The sequence below is a fragment of the Hyperoodon ampullatus genome, assembly GCF_949752795.1.
Source record: "Hyperoodon ampullatus genome assembly, chromosome: 1".
In the NCBI taxonomy this organism is placed as follows: domain Eukaryota; kingdom Metazoa; phylum Chordata; class Mammalia; order Artiodactyla; family Ziphiidae; genus Hyperoodon; species Hyperoodon ampullatus.
This window is the reverse complement of record NC_136914.1, coordinates 89,274,606-89,297,571: the sequence shown is the minus strand read 5'-3', so window position 1 is coordinate 89,297,571 and position 22,966 is coordinate 89,274,606. Positions and strand designations below refer to the sequence as shown.

General features: G+C 36.5%; 1 protein-coding gene across 6 annotated transcripts in view; it reads left to right on the top strand.

The window, feature by feature from the left end:
- GABRA4 (gamma-aminobutyric acid type A receptor subunit alpha4) overlaps window positions 1-22,966 on the top strand; it is a gene marked incomplete at both ends in the record, with an annotated part of 66,475 nt that overhangs the window by 7,060 nt on the left and 36,449 nt on the right. For 3 of the 6 annotated variants that reach the window (XM_079707265.1, XM_079707264.1, XM_079707263.1), the window contains 6 exons: window positions 7,947-8,014; window positions 8,976-9,196; window positions 9,365-9,447; window positions 12,107-12,250; window positions 13,931-14,083; window positions 21,474-21,733. In XM_079707265.1, the coding sequence (XP_079563391.1) occupies window positions 7,947-8,014; window positions 8,976-9,196; window positions 9,365-9,447; window positions 12,107-12,250; window positions 13,931-14,083; window positions 21,474-21,733 (929 nt within the window). The remainder of the gene's footprint in view (window positions 1-7,946; window positions 8,015-8,975; window positions 9,197-9,364; window positions 9,448-12,106; window positions 12,251-13,930; window positions 14,084-21,473; window positions 21,734-22,966) is intronic. The other 3 variants (XM_079707266.1, XM_079707267.1, XM_079707268.1) reach the window with 3 other exon arrangements.

Below are 22,966 nucleotides of genomic sequence, written 5' to 3'. Positions count from 1 at the left end.
GCAAGAGATGATGGACATTTTGACCAAGTTGGTGGCAGAGAAGTTTGTAAAATTGTAAGAAATGGTTGGCTTCTGGCTATTTTTCAAAGTTCTAGTCTACTGGTGACAGCTAGAATATGGGATGTGAGAAAAAGGGAGGTGTCAGGTGTCACTCCAGAGTTTGGGACTTGAACCTCTAGAAAAATGGAGCTGCCAAGACTGTGGCAGAAGCAGCTTAGGGATGTGGCTGAACAATTGTATGTGAATATGTTACGTTTGAGATGCTCATTAGATGTAAAGTGAAGATAGGCTTGGAATTCAGGGATACTGGGTATGTCAATAATGTATGGTATTTAAAGCCATAAAACTAAAGAGATCACCAAGGAATTAATGGTGATAGGGAAAAGGTACAAATATTGAGCTCCGAAGTCCCAAGTGTTAAGAGGTGGGGAAAGAGGTGGAGGAATCTCTGTCCCAAGAAGACTGAAAAGTAGTGACCTTTGAGGTAGGAGGAAAACCTCAAAGAGAATGTACAGATGTTAAATAAAGAAAGAAAACAGTATTTCAGTGTGGAGCAGGATTGGTCGATTATGTCTAATGCTCCTGGCAGACAAAGAAAGATAAGAACATAAAATGGACCACTAGATTTAGCAATATCTACATTTTCAGTGAGTTTGACAAGGGCAGCTTTGGTGGCATGATGAAGGTGAAAGTCTGATTGCGTGGGTTCCAGAAAGAATGGGAGGAGTTTCTTTCTGGGCATTTGTACAGAGGAGCAGAGAAATGGGCTGGTAAATGGAAGGAGAAAGTAGCATCAAGAGAGCTTTTTTAAAAATAAGAGAAATAAGATTTTTTAAAAAGTTTGTGGGAAAAGTGCTGTAGATAGGGAAAAACTGGTGATATTGACAAAAGGAATTTTAGTGGATCCTGAGCATGAAAACTAGATTATAATAGATGATGGAGTGAATAGAAAGGGGAGAATTCCAGGCACTAGGCATAGGTATTTTCTTCCCCCAGAAGTTTAAATACGAAAGAAAAGAGAAAGAGGGAAGGTTGCCTTTTTTAAAGCTGTTTGTGTACCACTGGAAAGAGACAAGTAGAGAATAATATTAGAGTGGAGGGAAGGGATAACTGAAAGAAAGATGCCTGTGTGACAAGAAGAGACTGTAGAATCCAGAACACAAATTTACTTTCTTATGCTCTTAGTTTTTAAGAAAAAAGATGTACTGGTGCTAATATATATTTACAGGTTCTTTAGGGCAAGAATATGCAAAATGCATTTGTTGTTTCCTAAAATAAGCACTAAAAATCTAGATATAGATTAACCTAGATATAGGTTATCAGTAACTTAGTGGACATTTAGATGATATTTCACTGGGATGTTAGCTTTCTTTTAGATGAAAAATACATCAACTTGCATTTCGTATATCATTAAACAAATAGCTGCTTTATTATCCAGGCCTTTTTTATGTATTTATTTTAAAAAAGCTTCTGCTGCACAGAACTGGATTCTGAATTAATAATCCATGGTTCATGACACACTCCCATGATTGGTCCCCATATCTGTGGACCTTCTTTTTATCTATCCATCTATTCATTCATTTACTATAATAAAATAGAATACACTTAAATAATTAAACCTTGACAACTTACTCTGCTATATGGTCTCCCTCATCCTATTTGCCTGTCTTCCCCACTCAAAGTAACCACCATTCTGAGTCCTTTTTAAATTATTGCATAGCATGGGACTTCCCTGGCAGTCCAGTGGTTAAGACTTCGCTGTCCAATGCAGGGGGTGCGGGTTCGATCCCTGGTTGGGGAGCTAAGATCCCACATGCCTCGTGGCCAAAAAACCAAAACATAAAACAGAAGCAATATTGTAACAAATTCAATGAAGACTTTAAAAATGGTCCACATCAAAAAAAAATCTTTAAAAAAATAAATTATTGCATAGCTTTATTTGAATATCATTTAGCTTAACTTTACTCTTTAATAAATTGAAATTTTAAAAATTTAATTGTTTTGAACATGCTATTTACAATCTTTTGATGCTTTTTTCACTTAATTGTGTATTCCTAAGACTCATTCTTATTGTTGTATATTGCTATAGATCATTCATTTTGGCTGCTGCGTGATACACTCATTGCACAAGAACAAGCTGATTCATCTGCTCTGTTGGCAATAGGCATTTTGCTTGTTTCCAGGATTGTGTTGCTGTGAATATTCTGGCCCAAATTTCCTGCTGTAAATGTGCAAGAGTTTCTTTTGCATATATATCCAAGAATGGATTTTTCTGGATCTTAGTGTAAGTGGGAGTTCAACTTGATGAGATAATGCCAAACTGTTTTCTGTGGTAGTTTTACAAATTCAGACTCTCATTTACAGTGAATATGAGATTCAGGATCCACAAACCCTTCAACACTTTGGAAAAAGAATATATATGTGTGTATATATACATATATATATATGTGTGTGTATATATATATATACACACACATATATATGTATATATAAATATATATATACTTGAAATGGTATTTTAACGTGAAATGATTTGCATTTTTCTGATTTCTAATGTGGTTGAACATCTTTTCAAATCTTTATTGCCTACAAGAATTTTCCTTCTGTGAATTGCATTTTCATCTTTTACTCACATTTTATTGTTGTTTTTAGTACTTTATTTATTCATTTATTTGATGCCTTTAATATTTAAAAAGTAGAGCTTGATTGATAGGATCATACCATAAAGGAAGCACTAATCTTTAAGGTCATCTAAATAAAGCTCTATAGTTATTTGCTTTCTCAACAATATCAGTAGACATCTGTTCCTTGTTTAATATGCAGGAATGCTAGTTTTTCTATATTTTGTAAGTGACAAAGAGAATTAGAGCCTTATTTAAATATTTCACTAAGATTCCTTGCTGTTGTTGTTCCTCTTAAGTACTTTAAGTCTCTTGATTTGGGAAGACACATTAATAGTGTTTTGTAAGATGTAGCTGGATGCATGGATGTAGGTGGCTGAAAACCCAGAAATCTTTCCTCAAGCGCATGACTGGGGAGGCAATGTGGAGAACAGGGAATGAGTCGTTTCAGCATCTGCAGAACTGCTTAAGTCTCTTTCCTGGGTGTGATAGCAAATTGGATCCTATTACTGGAGAAGAAATTAAAAAGTGATATTTTTGTCCAGGTCTCTACAGCTGAAGTAAACAGTGGGGAATTTTGTGAAATGTTAATTGCCTTCCCACTTTCCAAGCAAATAATAAAGTTATTAGATTCATTAATAAGATGGGAGTATTCCTCTGAATTTGATCCTGGTGGTGTTGGCTCCTTCTTTCAAAGACTGTAGAAGATCACTTTGCCTTAGGAACTGTCCACTATATTTGGGGGATTAAAAACTATTTCCCTATTAGCAAAGTAGTAAGATTTTAAAATAAAAGACGTCTTTTATGTTACACAAATGCATAGAGAATTATGAGAAGTCCTTCCAAGCTGAAAATTATCTGGTTTCTATGTAATTATGCTCTTAGGAGGGTTGATTTGAACATCCTAAACAGCAGTGTTAGAGGAAGCGTCTCTAAGAATTACTCTTAATTGCATAGCGACCGTGATTCATTGAAAACTGATTTATTGGAAACCTATTGCATGTAAGGCCCGGGATTTGTTCAGGGAGAGGATATAAATATAAATAAAACACGAATTCTACTTTAATCAGGAAATATTTTTAGCTTAACTGATGTAACAAATGAATCCCAGTACTTTTTCCTTTGGGGAGATTTTAAAATCACTGCTGGAATGATATTAGGAACACAATCAAATACATAGTTTTCACTACCTGGTATGTGTAAAGCACTGTGCTCATTTGGGATTTCCAAGAGGATTAAGATTGGTCTTTGCTGTTAAGGAGAGAAAGACTCAAGCAGGCTATAATAAGAATAAGAGCAATGCATAGGAAGAGCTGCAGTAGTAACGTAGTTCAGAAACTACTCATGAAACAAAATGGGAGAGGTAGGTATGGCATGTTATGTACTAGATAGAAAATTATATGTAAATAATTAATGGTTGATTTATTATTTAATGATATAATTAGCATAGTAAATCTAGAACATACTTTGTAGATCAATCCAGGGGGTTATAATTCTGGCTCTGGAATATAATATTTAACCTCTGTGAGCTCAGTTTCCATGTCCATAAAATTCTCATGAAATATCATCCCTGGAGGGTGTTGTGAGGATTGAATGAAATAACATATAGGAAGAGCCTAGTATCCTGCTTGGCACATAGTAGGCCTTAAATAAATAGTAACAGTATCTTTGCTTATTGTTCTTTGGGAAGAACCCCATTTCTTGAGAGCAGTTCCACACATACATGCCCCTTGATCTGTCCACTCTCCATCCCAACTGCCACATCCTTAGTCCACGACACCGTCATCTCTCACCTGGCCTAGTACAGCAGCCTCTTAGAAAAGCCTTCTTCTACTCTTGCCTCCCTATAATTTGCTGTCCATACAACTGCCAGAGTGATTCAGATCATATATTTAGATCATATATTTTCCTTACGTCAAACCTTTGATGGTCTCCCAATGATTACGGGACACAAATCAGACTTCTTACCACAGCCTATAAACAGAGGTAGAGCTGGACTGCATATCAGAGGGAGAACACTTGCGGAAAGAACACAGGACAGATGATTAACCTCTGTGTTCATTTGCTTCAGCTGCCGTAACAAAGCACCACGGACTGGGTGGCTTAAATAAAAGCAAGTTTATTTTTTCACAATTCCGGAGGCTAGAAGTCCAAGATCAAGATGTCAGCAGGATTGGTTTCTTCTAAGCTCTCTCTTCTTGGCTTGTAGATGGCCATCTTCCCTCTGTGTCTTCACATGGTTTTTCTTCTGTATGTTTCTGTGTCCTAATCTCCTCTTCTTATAAGGGCACCAGTCTTATTACATTAGGGCCCATCCTAGTGACCTCATTTTAAGTTTATTCCCCTTGTAAGGACCCTATCTCAAAATATAATCTCATTCTGATGCACTAGGTGCTACTTCAACATATGAGTTTAGGAGGAACATAATTCAGCCCATAACAACCTCTTTCATGAAGATTTATACAAGTTTAAAACAGTGACAATAACATATTATAAATATGTTGCTTAAAACATACCACTTTCAGAATATGGCCAGAAAAGTAGGTGCTCTGTCCGAGCCTTTCCCCTTGAAGTTCTCCTCACCTGAAATGCATTCTCTCAGCTCTTCCAAAGGCTCGTGATCATCATCCAGATATCAGTTTAAAAGTCACTGCTTTGAAGATTGGCTAAATAATCTAGAGTGGCTTTCCCAGACTCTCACTCTGTTACTGGCCTCTTTTGTTTCTCTTATGAATGACAGCATTCTTCCATTTAATTCATTTCCTTATTATTTATACTTTCACTCCCCCAGTAGCATGTTAACTCCCTGAGGCAGGGAGCTTGCGAGTCTGGTTTACCATTGTATCACCAGGGCCTAGCATGGAACCTGGCATACAGCAGGTGGTCACTCAATAAATGTTGACTGAATGGGTATCCGAATGACATTTCTCTACCAATTATACGTTTTTAGGATCTCATTCAATCTCAAAGACCTTTGTGATCTTAAAGCAAATACTGAATAATGTCACAAATACCAAGCAGTTTTCAAGAATCATTGAAAAAGTAGTATGTTATGTAAGAATTTGAAAACATTCATTATTATCATGGAATCATTATAACCTTAAGAATTAGCATAAACCCACACACCTTAAAATAAATGTATAAGGAAAAATATGATTGGCCTAAATCCTCCCTCTCCTACCCTTCCCCCACTTCAATAGAACACCTATGGTATTGATATTTTACAGGACATGGTTTGGTAAATAAATACTGTTCTAGAAAACAGATAAATGCTTTCTGTGAACTAAAGTGAACAGCATCACCTAGGAACTTGTTAGAAATGCAAATTGTCAGGCCCCACCTTAGACCTAATCTAACAGCAAGCCTGGGGTGGAGCCCAGCAATCTGTACTTTAGCAAACCTACCAGGTGATTCTGATCCAGTTAAATCTTGAGAACCAGTGTCCTAAATTGATCTTCAAAGTAACTGGATTTCTCAAGATTCTCATCAAACAGTCCTGTTGTCAGGACCTACTCAACCTTATTTGTTCTGAGTAACTTATCTCTCCTTGTCCTGACTTGCACTGAAGTAGAGTTTTTAACACTTTAGCAGTTGTCCTTAAGAAACAAGCAGAGTGATTTTTTCCACTTTTGAATCTTTTTGAATGAAATCTCCATCTACTAGGGTTCAACACACATTACTTGCTTCCTGGATTACTGATCTATTCCTGAAACACTTTGGCTTTACTATCATATTTTTGTTGTTGTTGTTTTCATTTTCTCATTCAAATAAAAATTCAATTAACTTCTCATATTTATTCTCTCTGTTTTCCAAAGGTGTTATTTTTAAAAAATGAAAACCCATGGCAGATCAGCCTGATCTCTACTTTTTCTCTTACTATACTTCCAAAGGATATATTTTTCTTAGGATACTTATTCAAAAAAATAATTTTCTTTCTCTTTCAAACTATTTTTCTTTCTGTGGCTCAATCTTCACCATATAGAGGGAGAGATATTCTCATTTGTTTTATGAGGGTAACTTTAGGCCTAGGGCATTAAGCTATCCCAATTGTTCTTTGTCTTTTTTGGCTTTAAGTCCAATTGCCCAACCATTATTCAAGGGAAATAGTCCATCTTGATAGCAGATGTTATTCTTTCCAGTATGGAATAGGTCACCCCTGGACACACAGTGTTATAAACCATCATTTAAGAAATGATGTTCAAGATCACAACAATTTAAAATTTTTATTAGTAATTAAAATTGATATGTATAATAACAATTGCTATCATTATTGAGCACATTATGTTCTGGAGACTGGGACAAGTGATTTACGTGTATTATTTCAGTTAATAGTCATTAAAACCTTTACCTCTGATGATATGTGACTTGACCAAGATCATACAATTAGAAGGTGTTAGAGCCAAAATTGAACTCCAGAATTTCTGATTTTAAGCATCGTGCTAAACCCAGATTGCAGCAACTTTCCTTTGTCTAAAATCTGTGTCAGCCCATTGTCATGATGCTCCCACGTTTCTCTTCTGCCAGACACACCCATATACTTTTTCCTGAACCAGGTTTATTTAGACTTAGGAAAGAACCTCAGTAGTGGCCATTATTGGAAGAAAAGAGAAACTAATACCTGTTAAGTACTTTCATGAGAGACTAACTGTGTTCAGGGTCTCATAGGAGCAATTTCATTTGATCTCCGTCAACAGTCTTGCCTGATAGTTATGGTTGCTGCTGTTGAGGAGTTAAGTAACTTGCCCAAAATCACACAGCAAGTAGGTGGTAGAGCATAAATAGGTCTAACTTTTAGGAGAGCTTGACTTTGGTCCTAATTACCAGTGGATGGTTTACCTATTGTTAGAGGTGACATGACTCATTTTTGTGTTTAAGTTTTTACCAATATCCTTAACTTGCCAAAGATGCATTCCTTACAGCCATTATGGTTTTTCTCCTCCTCACTCTTGTGGTTAAGTTCCCTCTTTTTAACAGCTCACTTCTTTACTAAAGACCAATCAGATGATGGACTAAAAAAAGTCACAAAGGCTAAAAGCTTTTGTTCCCTGCACTGACTGTTGTAACAGTGCCCAGGGGTGATGTATCTTTGAAGAAATAAGGTTCCTGGTAAGTAATTGGGTGTTCTTTTTGACTGTAAGTAAACATTGCTTTCTGGTTTTGTTGTTCTTTTGTCTTCATTTTTTGTAGAGCTTCATTGTCTCACTGAAAATTTAAGATGCTTGTAAAAACGATATGTAACCTGTCTTTACTTTTTAATTATCAAACCCACCTTGCCTATAAGATTGGTAATTATTTTTTCACACTTATTTACTTCATACTTACTAGGTCCTGTTACAGAAGTGAAAACTGACATATATGTCACTAGCTTTGGACCTGTTTCTGATGTTGAAATGGTAGGTATTTGGGAAATTAAATGTACTTTTTGAGGTTTGAAAAAAAATGCAGAAAAGAAGGCAATTAGCATTTATTTTGTAATCGATCACACAGAGCTAGAAAGTCAAAGAACAGCCTAAAAAGTTTACAAAAGTAAGATGTTGAACTTGCATTTCAGCTCTAACATTTGAGTATTTTTTGGTTTGGAATCATTCTCAACAAAGAAAAGAACGTTCTATTACTAGTCCCCATAGTACAACATGTATGTAGTATTTTTTTCCCTTAGAAAATTATTGAAGAGGAGAAAATTAGAGAGTGTTTTGGTATGAAACTATATTGTAGTCCTAACTGCATTTAGAATTCCTTGTTGGCCCAATTGCTCACTACCCCTCCCCCCCACTTCCATCTCTCAGGCATAAAAAGCTTAGAATATCAAGCACTGGTCAAGATAAATTTGTCCATTCAGTTCTGTTCTCTAATATTAAAGGTTTTCAGTTTCCAGGTCAAAAAGACTACTTTACTTTTTTCCTTGACTCTAGGCAAATGTTAATAAATTCTGTGGTCATAAAATTTATCTTACATATTTTACTTTGCCTTAAAGAGATCCCTACAATTTTATGATTAATTATGCAGTGATATTTGTTACACATTAATTTTGCCACTTGATTTAAAACAAAGTACAACCGTAATTACCTGGTACTGGTGGTTTTATTAAATTATAGTAATTATTCTTGAATGATTAATATGTATGATTATTTATCTAACAAATGTAGAAGATTAAGGTATAAAGATGGACATAACATGCTTTAATTGCTGACACTCTTTTTTGCTCCATTGATTTTTAAAAAAAATTTTGCTCCTATTTGTTTTTATTTGGGGTAGTCTTTTTGGAGTGGGAAAGAGGCTAGAATTTAATACATTTTTCTGCATATTTATGTGTAGTCATCTGTGATTGAATATGTCACAACCTAATTTCCCTAGGAATACACAATGGATGTGTTCTTCAGACAGACATGGATTGACAAAAGACTAAAATATGATGGCCCCATTGAAATTCTGAGATTGAACAATATGATGGTAACAAAAGTATGGACTCCTGATACTTTCTTCAGGAATGGAAAGAAATCTGTCTCACATAATATGACAGCTCCAAATAAGCTTTTTAGAATTATGAGAAATGGCACTATTTTATACACAATGAGGTAGTCATTTTTCTTTTTTGCTTTTTATCTTTTTAACTCTCTTTTTTCCTTTCTTCCCTTCCTTCCTTCCTTTCTTTTTTTCCTTCCTTCCTGCTTCCTCATTGAGGGATCTTTAAATTACTTTTAAAGAAAGTGTTGATTTTGTTTAATTGCCTTTTTCCATCATAGACTCACCATAAGTGCAGAGTGTCCCATGAGATTGGTGGATTTCCCCATGGATGGTCATGCATGCCCTTTGAAATTTGGGAGTTGTAAGTTACAATAAAAATGTTGTTAGAATTTATGATTATCTCACACAAGCTGATATTTTTATATGTGCATGATTTTCCATAGTCCAACATTTAAATCACTGTCCCTGACAACAACTGTCCAAGGTTTGACTTACAGGAGACTGTTTATTATCTAATATATTTAAATAAAGAAGTAAAAACAACCCCTTTTCCCCAAAAAAGCAAAAACATATTTCTACTTACCTAGCCTACCTAGATAGCCTAGGTAGATTGACTCATAATTAATAAGTTGGTGATCCGTGGTGAAATTTAGGGGCCTCTGAACTCCATGTGATGGTGGTGTAACATAGAAAGTATAAATGATCTTTTTGTTCTTGTAATTTAATAGTTTCTGTTACAAGCAGAATCCTTTATGGCAGACTTGAAAAAAGCAGAAGAAGGTTCGGGGCTTCCTGACATGACATAGGTTAGAATAGCATAAGCAGCACTGTTAGTATAAAAGCGGCCGAAGCATGACCAAAACAGAGTAGGAGGTGTGGTCTGATATGTAGACAGAGCAAGACAGTATAGTGCCTTATAGACCACATTAAGGAGTTTGGATATTATTCTAAGTGCTTTAGAACACCTTTGGAAGGATTTACTAAGGGGTGTGGCACCCTTTGATTGACATTTCACAATTTCATTTCAGCTTTTCTACCTAGGAAGGATTGTAGAGATGCTAGAGAGAAGCAGAGAAGAGTTGGAGGCTGTATGTGTTAATATTGATACAAAGATGGTGGTGGCTTAGACTAGGATGGAACCAGAGGAGATGTGAGACAGATGGATTGGGGATATTTTGTGGACGTGAAGGCAAGAGGATAAAATGAATGGGTAGGACAGAATATGGAATTTCTTTCCCCCTAGCTGCCTTCTCAGAGATTGCAGCAAAATGTGATCGTCTCTCCTAACGTCTCCCTCAAATATTTGACTCAATCAGAATCTACCAAAAATAGACGCTGACTTTTACTATTGCTTCACATACTTAGTCTCACTGATTGTGAAACTGTTGCCTGCTGTTATCATTGCTCATTGCTTAACTTAATGAGACTCGGCAGTCACCATTCTTTTTATAACCCCCAGTAATCACAATATTCTGTTGGCCTAACTTGAATCTAGAGAGGGTCCTTTGCTCCCTGACCAGTGATTTAATGAGAGAAGATAAAAACAGAAAAAATACGTGGACAGAAAGGTCGATCTTACTGGGGCCAGAATTTAAAACTATTTGTGCTATAATTTAAATTTCACCCAAGATAGCTCTAATCTAGGGAAAGTCCTTTCCCACACCCACACCCACCCCCGCCCCCAGATCTCATGGAACACTCTTCAGAGTGACTTGAACATAGTTGGTCCTCCATCAGGGTTTGTATAAAATAAGGAAATTATTCCTTGGAAGCTGATGATTTGGGGTTGAGAACTGAAAAGAGAGGCCCATCATACTTATCAAATAAAGATACTTAATTACTTTGGAAGGTGAAAAATAACATTTAACTATGTTTACAATTCATAGGCATGAGAAAAAACAGGGGGAAAAATGGTTATAAGATAACCAAGAGTAGGATACCTGATTTAAAATATCATGCAGGATCATAGCATTCTGGGACTTTAACTGTATGATTAAGCATAAATATACTTCAGAAGATAAACCTTGACACACAATTGTATAGTGCTAAATGACAACACAAACCTTATAGTTTGTTTTGCAAAGTCGCTTATAAAGATAGTCTCCCTAGGTATCAATTCCTTTTGTAGAATTAAGCACTTTCACTGAGGACCTACTGTGCTCTAGGCCTTTTAGGAAGGTTTGCAGAGGGTAGCATACAATTCATCTTTGTTCTTCTGAACTCATTTGTGTGTGAGCCAAGCTATCTGTTCTGGGTAGACTGGTAAGCAAGCAGCTGGTCTCCATTTGTACTGAACACCAAATAATAGAAAATGGGCTTGAATTGCCGCTGGGAGGGATTTGTTGAAGATAGAAGGGAAAATGTTCTGACTGTGAGAGTTTAAAGGTAGTGGAACTGGCTGTGTAAGTACATTCCCTGGAGAGCTTTATAAACAGCATAGCCAGTTGTTACCACAGAGTCGTTCCCAAAAAGCATGGGTATTGCCCAGAGGCAGAGTCTGGAATAGGTGACCCCTGGAGAGCTCTCCCAACAGTAGGATTTGCTCTTTTTGTTTTTGTTGTTGTATTATTATAGGCAGCATCTGGTACATTTCTAATTGGCAGAGCTGCATTAGGATGGAAGAAGTCGATATTGGTCAAATACTGGCAGTGAGTTAGAAAGGAAGGGAATAGCAGTTGGACAGTACTTTTGGGGGGTTTATTATTAATGCTTTTCAACTGTTTATCCTATTAGTATGGAAACATACCAAGTGCAGTGATGCATACATAGCATTTTAGTTGCCTTAGTTGTAGTCTCCCCTCCAAACCTTTGGCATAAAAATAAGAAATATGCCCAGTTGCAAGGCTGTTTATTTAATCTCTACAGTCTTCTCAATCTTAAACATGTTTGAATAAATCATAATGATTCTTGTTTTCATTTATTACATCTTTCCTGAACATGTGTAATATTCTTAATCATTGACCATCAATGCTGATGGAAAAGGAGCTCTGGATCTAACCACATTCTATGCTCTCATCCAGATGCCTATCCGAAGAGTGAGATGATTTATACGTGGACAAAAGGTCCTGAGAAATCAGTAGAAGTTCCAAAGGAGTCTTCCAGCTTAGTTCAGTATGACTTGATTGGGCAAACTGTATCAAGTGAAACTATCAAATCCATCACGGGTGAGATGTTTAACAATTTGAGTCAATATGCTACCTGGCATTAGCAATGGAGTTTTGTCCTAGCTTCTTCATTGAAATATCTCGTGTTTTCAGGGGACAACTAAAAGTTTCCAGAAATGGAGTTGATGCATAAATCACAGTTCAGACTTTCTTTATTTATATTTAAATCTTGTTTTAGTTTAAAATAAATTCTGAGTTGGTGACATGTGAGAAGTGACCTGGTTTTCTTATTCAGAAACAAAAGCCAATAATCAAATATATCAAAACTGTTTTAAACAGAATTCGGAGGCAGGAAATCTGACCATTGATTTTTTTTTTTTTTTTTTTTTTTTTTGCTCTACGCGGGCCTCTCACTGTTGTGGCCTCTCCCGTTGCAGAGCACAGGCTCTGGATGCGCAGGCTCAGTGGCCATGGCTCACGGGCCCAGCCGCTCCGCGGCATGTGGGATCTTCCCGGACTGGGGCACGAACCCGTGTCCCCTGCATCAGCAGGCGGACTCTCAATCATTGCGCCACCAGGGAAGCCCTGACCATTGATTTTTGAGCACTGGATTTCCCTGTTTTTTGGTGCTTTCCCCAAATCTTTTTTTTTTAAATCTTGCCCAATTTTTGTGGTGCTACGCTACCCTCTTTTCAAAAGTAAAAGCAAAATATAAAGCTTAATTATAAAATATATTAAGGGTATATATTAAAGCTGTCACATGAGTAGATGGATGATTATTATTGATGATTCTTGGTCTGTACTTGCTTTGGGGATATGAATGGTAAGAAACATAGGATTTAGTTTTTGTCATATTCAATGGGGAAAAACAGCTAATTCTTGCTTGTTCTAAAACTATTCCTTACATACACATATCACCATGAAAAAATATTTTTTTTGAAGACATTTCTTTTCCAGCCTGTAAGTGGGATTAAAAATACATTTTGGGAGGATTTGAGGCTTCTGAATCTTGGGCTTCACAGTCTGAGAATAAAGCTACTGCTTCCTAAGTAACTTTCTGAATATGCTACTTTCAGATGTAACATTAAAAATATTATCAAGAGCTACCAGAAATCTTATGGTATATTTACTTATTAGCTTTTTTAGGTTTTTGTCTAAATGCCAATAAAACATGCCTGAACTCAGGGATGTTATGTATGGCTCTATGTTATATGTGTTTCTTTGTATTTTTCTTCACATATACCACATTTAGAAATAAAGCTCTTTCCTAAAACTAAGACAGTAAGATAACCTTTCCCTAAGCATATATGTATATATAATGTATACCTTTGTATTCCAATTCTTTCTAAAATTAAGCTTTATATTTTCATGTGTGTGTGTATTTTCATTTTTTTCTAGTGATTTTCCATAAAAGTTAGGTCTAACTTCTGCTCTAGAAAATGCTGAAAATGAAGGCTAATCGCTTTAAAATAGAAAGCACTGCAAGAATTTTTACAAAGCTATAGCCCAGCTTATTAAATTGCTTAATTACTACATGCAACAGAAATGTTTTTCTGTGTAATGACGTGCAGTATCATTCCCCCCCAGTTGGGAACTACATATATTCAGTGCTTGTGTTGTTATTCAATCCAATACTTTCTTTGCCTAGAATACTGTTTGTTAGTCTGAAATATGATTATAAAGCCATTGAATAATTGCCCACAGAACCTATAACGTATTTTCCTCATGTTTCATTCGCAGGTGAATATATCGTTATGACGGTTTACTTTCACCTCAGACGGAAGATGGGTTATTTTATGATTCAGACGTACATTCCATGTATTATGACAGTAATTCTTTCTCAAGTTTCATTCTGGATAAATAAGGAATCAGTTCCAGCTAGGACTGTATTCGGTAATTATAATAATTTCTTGGGTATTTTTGTCCACCTTACATTTTGATCATGGGAATAACCTTTAGATATCATCTCTAACAAAATATTAAACAGTAATATATCTGGCTGTGCTAAGTAAAGAATCACATAAGGTTTCATTTTTATCAGCCAATACAAAGTAATAAAGCTTGAGAGGATATGGACAGTCCATCCCTTCCTTTGGGGCTCCACCAGATTTCCTTTATTGAGAACTGGCAGGTGAAGACCAAGTGTGAATCTGAATATAATTTCACTTTGGGTGATGTTCTTGGGTTCCTAGCTTAATGCTGTGTAGTTGAATTAAAAATCATATCTGTGTGTTGAAATGAAATGCATTGGGAGCTTAAAATAAAACAAAAGTCGTGGATGAATGAATATGAAAACGTTAGAATAATTTGCCTTTTAATGAAGAGGAACAAAAGGCAAATGGTTTAAATGCATGGAATTGGAAGTATTATATGTTTAATTTATTAGCTTATTGTTATATTCTACCTACATCTTTTTTTTCAGAATACTACACATTTTATTCTTTTTGTTTTTACAGTGGCTTCCTATATATCATATTCTTAACCATATGAAGTCCAGAACACCTGAGTTTTAAATTTTTATAGCTGAAAATAAGCCTTTTGCATATCAGCCTTTCTTTTAAATATTAAAATTAGTTATAATGATATTTATTTAATTCAACATATCTCTCTATTCTTTTTCTATTGATTGTGAGTGGCAAAAGCATTCAGTTAAGGGATGAAAATGATCAGAATTGCTCTGGAATGGAGGTATAGTCCTCACAAGAGATGCCAATTTCCCTTTGCTTTTTCTACTTGGTAGAAAGCCAAATAGAAGCCATGGTATAATATCCCTCATCACACAATAGCTGAAGGGATGTTGGTGAGAAGGAACTGGAGAGAATGGGAACTTCTCATCCCACCCCTGATCCATTTAGAGAACTTCTGATATAAGGGCATCTTAGTGTTCTCAGTGGACCTGAATGTGGGGTGTTTGCCATGGACGCCCTCCCCCACCCCTTTAGGTTCACTCAAGAAGGTTTTGGAATCCTACCAGGGATACTCTTAGAGGAGGGTCAGTGCTGGGGGTAGGGTGTGACCTCACGAAGGCAGTGAACAGGTGTTATGGCACTATCTACTTCGTAGAGTTGTGAGGGTTCATTGCAAGTGTTGAGTAAATTTTAGCTATTAAAAATAGGTGTGAAAATGAAAGAAAAAAAAACACATCTAAGCTTTGGACTCCAATAGGTCAGGTTTTAAAACCCACATCTGCCACAATTTTCTCTCACAAAATTGTGATAACACATCTCTCCTTCATAGACTAGTAAAGATTTAGAATTATGTGCGGTACTCATTACAGGGTATATGGAGCACTTAACACATATTCGTTACTCTTTACCATATGCTCTATTGCATAGGGGAGATTTATTTTGTTATGACCTGGTTTCCTTGATTATTAACTGTTTTTAAAAGAAAATATGCATTATTATCTAATGCCAGACACTTTGCTAAATTCTTTTTTTTAATGAAATACAGTTTATTTGCAGTGTTGTGTTAGTTTCAGGTGTACAGCAAAGTGACTCAGTCATATATATATATATATATATATATATATATATACACACATATATGTATATTCTTTTTCATATTATTTTCCCTCCGAGGTTATTACAAAATACTGAGTATTGTTCCCTGTGCTATAAGTAGGTCCTTGTTATTTATTTTATATGTAGTAGCGTGTATATATTAATCCCAAACTCCTAATTTATTCCTCTCCCCACTTTCCTCTTTGGTAACCATAAGTTTCTTTTCTATATCTGTGAGTCTGTTTCTATTTTGTAAATAGGTTCATTTGTGTCATTGCTTACATTCCACATGTAAGTGATATCCAATGATATTTTTCTTTCCCCGTCTGGCTTACTTCACTTAGTATGATAATCTCTAGGTCCATCCATGTTGCCGACAAGGGATTAATCTGCTAAATGCTTGATGTCCATTCTCTCATTGAGTGCAGTGAGCACTCAGTTAACCTTGGGTCTACACATCATGTCCAGAGGCAGCCTGACTGGGCAGGAGGTATCTGCTGAGGCTGAGAACCAGATCAAAGTCCCTTAGCTTTTCCTCGTACAAAAAATATTAATATTTCGGGAACTATCATCTTTGAAAATAAAAATAAAATTACTTTTACACATATACCATCTTTTTTCTATGTTCCTAAATAATTTCTAGAACAGATAATATTGACCCAGTAATGATGCCTTTGATTAAGAGGTAGTCATGTCAAAAGTGCAGACTCTGGAGCGAGACAAAAGTTGTAACCCCAAAGTCTACCACTTATTAGCTGTGAACCTTCAGTGAGTTATTTCTGCCTGTTTCCTCACGTGTTACAACAGGATACATTGTTGCTACTACATAGGGTTGCTAGGAGGATTCAATTAGTTAATTTGTTTTTGTTTTTTTTGTTTATTTTGGGATTTTTGCTTTTTTAAAAAATTTTTATTTATTTTTGGCTGTGTTGGGTCTTTGTTGCTGCGCACGGGCTTTCTCTAGTTGTTGTGAGCTGGGACTACTCTTCATTGCGGTGCTCAGGCTTCTCAATGTGTTGGCTTCTCTTGTTGCGGAGCACGAGCTCTAGGCACCCGGGCTTCAGTAGTTGTGGCGCATGGGCTCAGTAGTTGTGGCGTGTGGGCTCTAATGCATGCGAACCCAGTAGCTGTGGCTCGTGGGCTTTAGAGCACAGGCTCAGTAGTTGTGGCACACGGGCTTAGTTGCTCTGCAGCATGTGGGATCTTCCCGGACCAGGGATTGAACCCGTGTCCCCTGCATTGGCAGGCAGATTCTTAACCACTGTGCCACCAGGGAAGCCCCCAATGAGTTAATTTGGATAAAGCCCTTGGAACAATGCCTACCACACAGTAAATACTATTTTTAGTGTCATTGATTACTATGACAGCTCACGCTGCCATCTCCCTCATTTGAGAATCACTACTTGATACTATAATGTGAATATTCTCCATATTTTCTAGTTATTGTGATTGGCTGATAAGCTTTGAATGCTTTCTTTGTTGATTATAAACTCATAGCCACTGTTTTGTCCAATTTGTCCCCAAATAATAGAAATTTCCAGTGGTATGGGGAGAGATAGCATTGATTATATATTATATTGGCCACCCAACATTTCCTATCCAGATAAGATACTGTAAGGAAATTAAGTAGTATGTGGTAAGGATACCGGTAACACTAATAATAATGATGATAAGATTTGCCATGTACTGATAGGGGTCATCTTATTTAATCTTCACGATAACTCAGCAAGGTAGGCATTATTAATTTCATATGGCTAAGGATATAGACTCAAAGAGATTAAGAAACTTGTATAAAGTCATATATTTAAACAATAGACCCAAGACAATTTCTGCCTAACTTTGAGAACTCTCCCATTTCTACCCTGCCTTTCTTTCTTTACAGGGGGTCTGGGGACATGGGGGCTTATGGAGAATTCCAGAGCTGCTGAGTGAAATTGTATGGCTGTGTGCTGAGGATACTTTGTGGGTAGCTTTTTCCATTGGTTTCTTTCTGATTGTGCTCATGTACCAAGATATTGGTTTTGATTGACCAGGGAAATTATGCCCAATAATTAAGTCTTCTAAGACCTAAGATGTGTCAGAATGGTAATTATTAAATTGTTTATTGATGCTTTCGATGGTATTTTCTTAAGGAATTTAAGTTTTAAGTATTTGCGGGCACGTAAGCACTCTCATTTGAGATTCAGGTAAAAAAAAAATTCTGGTCTAGTATTTATCTTTCCAAATTCTCATTTTCCTCTTCACTCAAGGAGAGAATTTTCTGGATCAGGGTTGTCTTTCAAGATCATGCAAAAACAAAACTAAAAAAAATCAGTGTAAATATGAAAAGTAGAGTGTGCTAAATTCCCTGGCAAGGGCTTCTATCTCTAAAGTTGTATGCCTCTAAGTTTTCTAATTATTCCAGTATAGTAAAACATGAAATCTGAGTAAATGCCAGCTGGCATATGTACATCATTACTAGTTCATTTTCTAGGAGTGGCTAGCCAAAAATTCACTCTTGTGTACAGTCTTAGCCTACTCGTACATGTCCTCTTCCAGCTTCTGGGCCAACCAATATGGTGCATATTCAGCACTCTAAAAACAGGAATTGGCGTCAATACTTGAACGTGTCAAAAAAATTCCATGGTTATTAAAGTGCTTTCAGGGTAGATGTGGTAACGGATGTACTATCTTCCTCGATGCAGAGGAAGCATGGCTTCTTATCTGAAAAGTTGGCATCTGTTTGCTATTGTGTTGGTGTTTATTTAACCAAATGTTCCACCTAAAAACAGGTGTAATAAGCCCATTCCTGTTGTGCTAGTGCTTTCTTAAATTTGAACTCCAGGCAGATAAACTTTTTAATGTCTAAAGGGATGGCAACTTCAAACACTCAGCCAATTGTTTTTGCCAGTTACTTTCCTAATTTTGCCAACAGTCATAAAATAGGAGCCATAATATCTGAAGGGTCTTTCTACAAACTTTAGAATCAAGTTTACCCTAGACAATGAAAGAGAGATGGAAAGCGGCCATATATCCAATGTTTTTGCGTAGATGTCCATACATTATTTAACGTATTCATAAACCTGGTGATCCACCCTCCTTAACATTCAGAAAGTAATTTTTGGATTCATGGCTCAATAATTGAATTAATACTCTGCTTACTTGGCATTAATAATGGAATTTCTTCTCATACTGCAGGAGAAGAGGAAGACCACTACCTCTGGTCCTCAGGAGAAATTGTTCTATTACCAAAAAAATGTTCAAAGCAACATGGAGAATCTTAAGTTGCTTACATTTGAGTTTCAGTTTCCTTTTTGATTATCACAGTATGGTCTCTGTGAAATTTTCTGATTTCTGAGCAGTATTCTTATTTACACTGCACTGTTCATTTTTTATTTTCAAGTGCTTTCAGCACAATTTCTATGCTTAATAGAATAGAGGAAACATGCTTAATAAAGTTGTAAAACATTTTTGAATTCTTAATAGGCCATTAAACTTAAGTTGTTATGAATAAGAAGAAAAACTTTGATATATCTTTAAATTTTGTAGCTAAAATTTTTCAGAATTAATTTAGGGTTTATTCACATATCTCACAATGAGCATGGGAATGGTGCCATTTTCCTGAGATTTAAAATAGAGACCTAAAAGTCCTGAGGTCTCTTTTCGAAACAAAGTCTACTAAATTCACAAGATTGCATTTTCATAGGCATTTAAGTATTTATATATTTGACTGAAAAACAACACATTCTAAAATCTGTTTTTGACTAATAAAATGCTAAAAATAGCATGAATAATTTTTAAAAGAAAATACAACCAAATTCTCAACTTTCTTCCTTTGTATAGTTTATGGAATGTTTCTGAAAGATCCATAGCTCAGAAGCTACACAGTTGCTCTAATTTTTCATGTTCTAAACATTGACAATTCAGAAGGGACTAGAAAGAAAATGGATTGGTGAAGAGCTGAAAAATGTATTTTTATTTACAGTGCATTTATCATGTGCTTGGCACTACGTGAAATAAGGTAAATCCTGAAGCAGTGTTAGACATTCTGCCCTTAAGAAGTCTATGCTCAATCAAGTAGTGGAAACAAAGCTCACACAAATGGAACAATTAGGGAACAATACAAGGCAGAACATAATTAAGTGCTGAGTTGAGAAGACAGAATTATTTCTCCCTACATCAAAATATTATTATTCTTGGGGCTTCCCTGGTGGCGCAGTGGTTGAGAGTCCACCTGCCGATGCAGGGGACACGGGTTCGTGCCCCGGTCTGGGAGGATCCCACATGCCGCAGAGCGGCTGGGCCCCTGAGCCATGCTTGCTGAGCCTGCGTGTCCGGAGCCTGTGCTCCGCAGCGGGAGAGGCCACAGCAGTGAGAGGCCCGTGTATCGCAAATAAATAAATAAATAAATAAATATTATTCTTTTATTATTGCATGGGACTCTGTTTTTTCAGTTTAACATGTGTTATTTGGCTTTCAGCTATGGATTGGCATGGACTGGATATAGTTTATGCCTTCATCATTGTTATTGTCATCATCACCATCCCCAAACACCTGGGTGTGTCAATTCAAGAGATTTCCTAGGCATTACATAGAATGAGTTTAAATGGATATGGTAAATTTCCAAGCTTAACTACGTAACATAGATTAGATACACAGAGAGACAAAGATTCAGAAAGGGACAGTTGTGCAAATATTAGCATCCTTACGTAATGCGTTTCTCTATAGTTTCAGTGGCAAGTGGAATTCTTCCATTGAGAATGGGGACTGACTTTTTTCCCAGGCTGAGGAGAAGGCTTTTCTGGAGATGATATGCTTCAGAAGCCTATTGATGCATGAGAAGTACCTCTATTCTTGTTGCCAATATTTTCCTGCCAACCATAAACTGATGGGCAGTAGATGTCCAATATTTTTAAAGCCAAATTATTCTAGAAGTCTATTTCTCAGGAGTATACCTATGTTGTTTTATATAAATTAAGCTATTTTACAACTAGTAAATTTATTATTTTAATTCAATAAGTAATATTCAGGTAAAGACTATAAATACATATAACTTGTGCTTTTTCTGATAGAGATTCTCAACAGCAGTGGGCCATGCCTACCCCAGGAATTCTGATGCTTCAATTTTCATTGCTACCATCTTCCCACTCCTGGTTGAGAGTCAGTGCTTCAATGAGTCACACTTCCTGTTAGGTGTGTGTTGAGTTTCTCAGGTACATTGGCCCAGGTGCTAACATCAACCCAATATATGTTAGGTGCCTTACATATTTTTTTTTTTTTTTTTTTTTTTGCTGTACGTGGGCCTCTCACTGTTGTGGCCTCTCCCGTTGCGGAGCACAGGCTCCAGACGCACAGGCTCAGCGGCCATGGCTCACGGGCCCAGCCTCTCTGCGGCATGTGGGATCTTCCTGGACCGGGGCACGAACCAGTGTCCCCTGCATCGGCAGGCGGACTCTCAACCACTGCGCCACCAGGGAAGCCCCCTTACATACTTTTAATCTTCGTTATAAACCCAATAAGTGGGTATCAAATGAAACCAGTGAGTTTTCCTAACTTAATCCAACTCACACTGAGCCAGTGATTAGAAGAGCCAGGATTTGAACCATCTCTGTCTCTCACTCCAAAGCCTGTGCTAATTTCACTGAACCACTATGACTGGAATCTTACATCAAAGATGGTTTGGTTTGAGTTATTGTAAACTTTGTTACCCTCACCCCACCAAATTTCCAGGTCTTTTTGTTTGTTTTTTTGCATTGAAGTAACCATAAAGTATTTTGTCTCTTTGCTCTTTTGCTTTGAAGGAATAACCACAGTCCTCACCATGACCACACTGAGCATCAGTGCACGGCATTCTTTGCCCAAAGTGTCCTATGCAACTGCCATGGATTGGTTCATAGCTGTCTGCTTTGCTTTTGTGTTTTCGGCCCTTATTGAGTTTGCTGCTGTCAACTACTTTACCAATGTTCAAATGGAAAAAGCCAAAAGGAAGACATCAAAAGCCCCCCAGGAAATTCCAGCTGCTCCAGTGCTGAGAGAAAAGCATCCTGAAGCACCTCTGCAGGTATTTGACTTAATATCCTTTAATTTAAGATTTCAGCATCTTGGTCAAGTTTGCATTGCTGAGGAAAAGCTAAGAAGTTGAAGATCCCAATGACAATTTGTAAGTCATTTAAAAATCCAGAAAAATATTAAAGGCTAATCATGCATTTAAACTTTAAAACTGTGATTAGTGGCTTAAAAGTTAAACAGCTCTGGATGAGCTTGAGGTACACAGCTAGTTGTTTGAAAGTTCTTTTCAGGATTAAAAAATTTTTATAGAGAGGGGCAAAATCTTATGTGTGCACTTAAAAGAAACCTGTGGATACCCTTAAGTGGGTTGGAAAGGCATCTCAGTAGATTTCACTGAACAAAGTAAAGCAGCAGTTCTTAACATAGCTCCACATGAGAACGATCCCATGGGGCTGTGCCCTTGTATGGTGGGGCCTTGTGACAGGGGTGGGATTCAGTTCAGAGACCAGGCAGGCAGGGAAATCCTGCCATAGAAGATGACAGTAGAACAGTTAGGTTAGGGATTTAACCTGGCAAGGATTAACTGTTAAGGCTCCTACAGTTTATAGCTCTCCTCCCACAGGGCTCTGGACACTGGTTCTCTAAGAATGGCACGTGAGCAGATAGGAAAATTATTGTCCCTCCATTAAGTAAGTTTGGATAGCTTACATTTTCCTCTAAAGGAATCAGTTTCAACAAGGTTTTCAAAATTATTAGAATGAATTTTGTATACTATTTTCAGTCAAAAAAACCCCCTGATTATCCACAGTTTTATTCCCTTTCCAATTCCCCATAGGTAATTTTATGCCCTTTCTGCCTTTTACTGTTGTTTCATTTGCTTTGCTTTGTTGTGTTGAGGCCTTGGTAGAAGAATTCTATTTACTCTCCCTTTAAAAAACCTATCTTGTATTTACTTGTTTACTTTACTTTTTTTTCTAATTACTGACAAGATTTATTTTAATTTCATCTTTCTGCAGGTTAATGTTGTTATTCTTTTTTAGCTTTTGAGTTTAGTTCTTATCAATTTATTTTCACTGTTATTTAATAATAAAGTTTCCTTTATTGCAATGAGATTTACTTTGCATATAGTGTTAACCAATTCATAACTTTTGATATGTTATATTATTGTAATTATTTGCTAAGTATTCTGCAGTTATGCTGCTATTTTTCTCTACAAGCTCAGAATTATTTGGAAGATAATGTGAAAGTTTCCAAATGGGATTTTGTTTATTTGTCTCCATTGTAT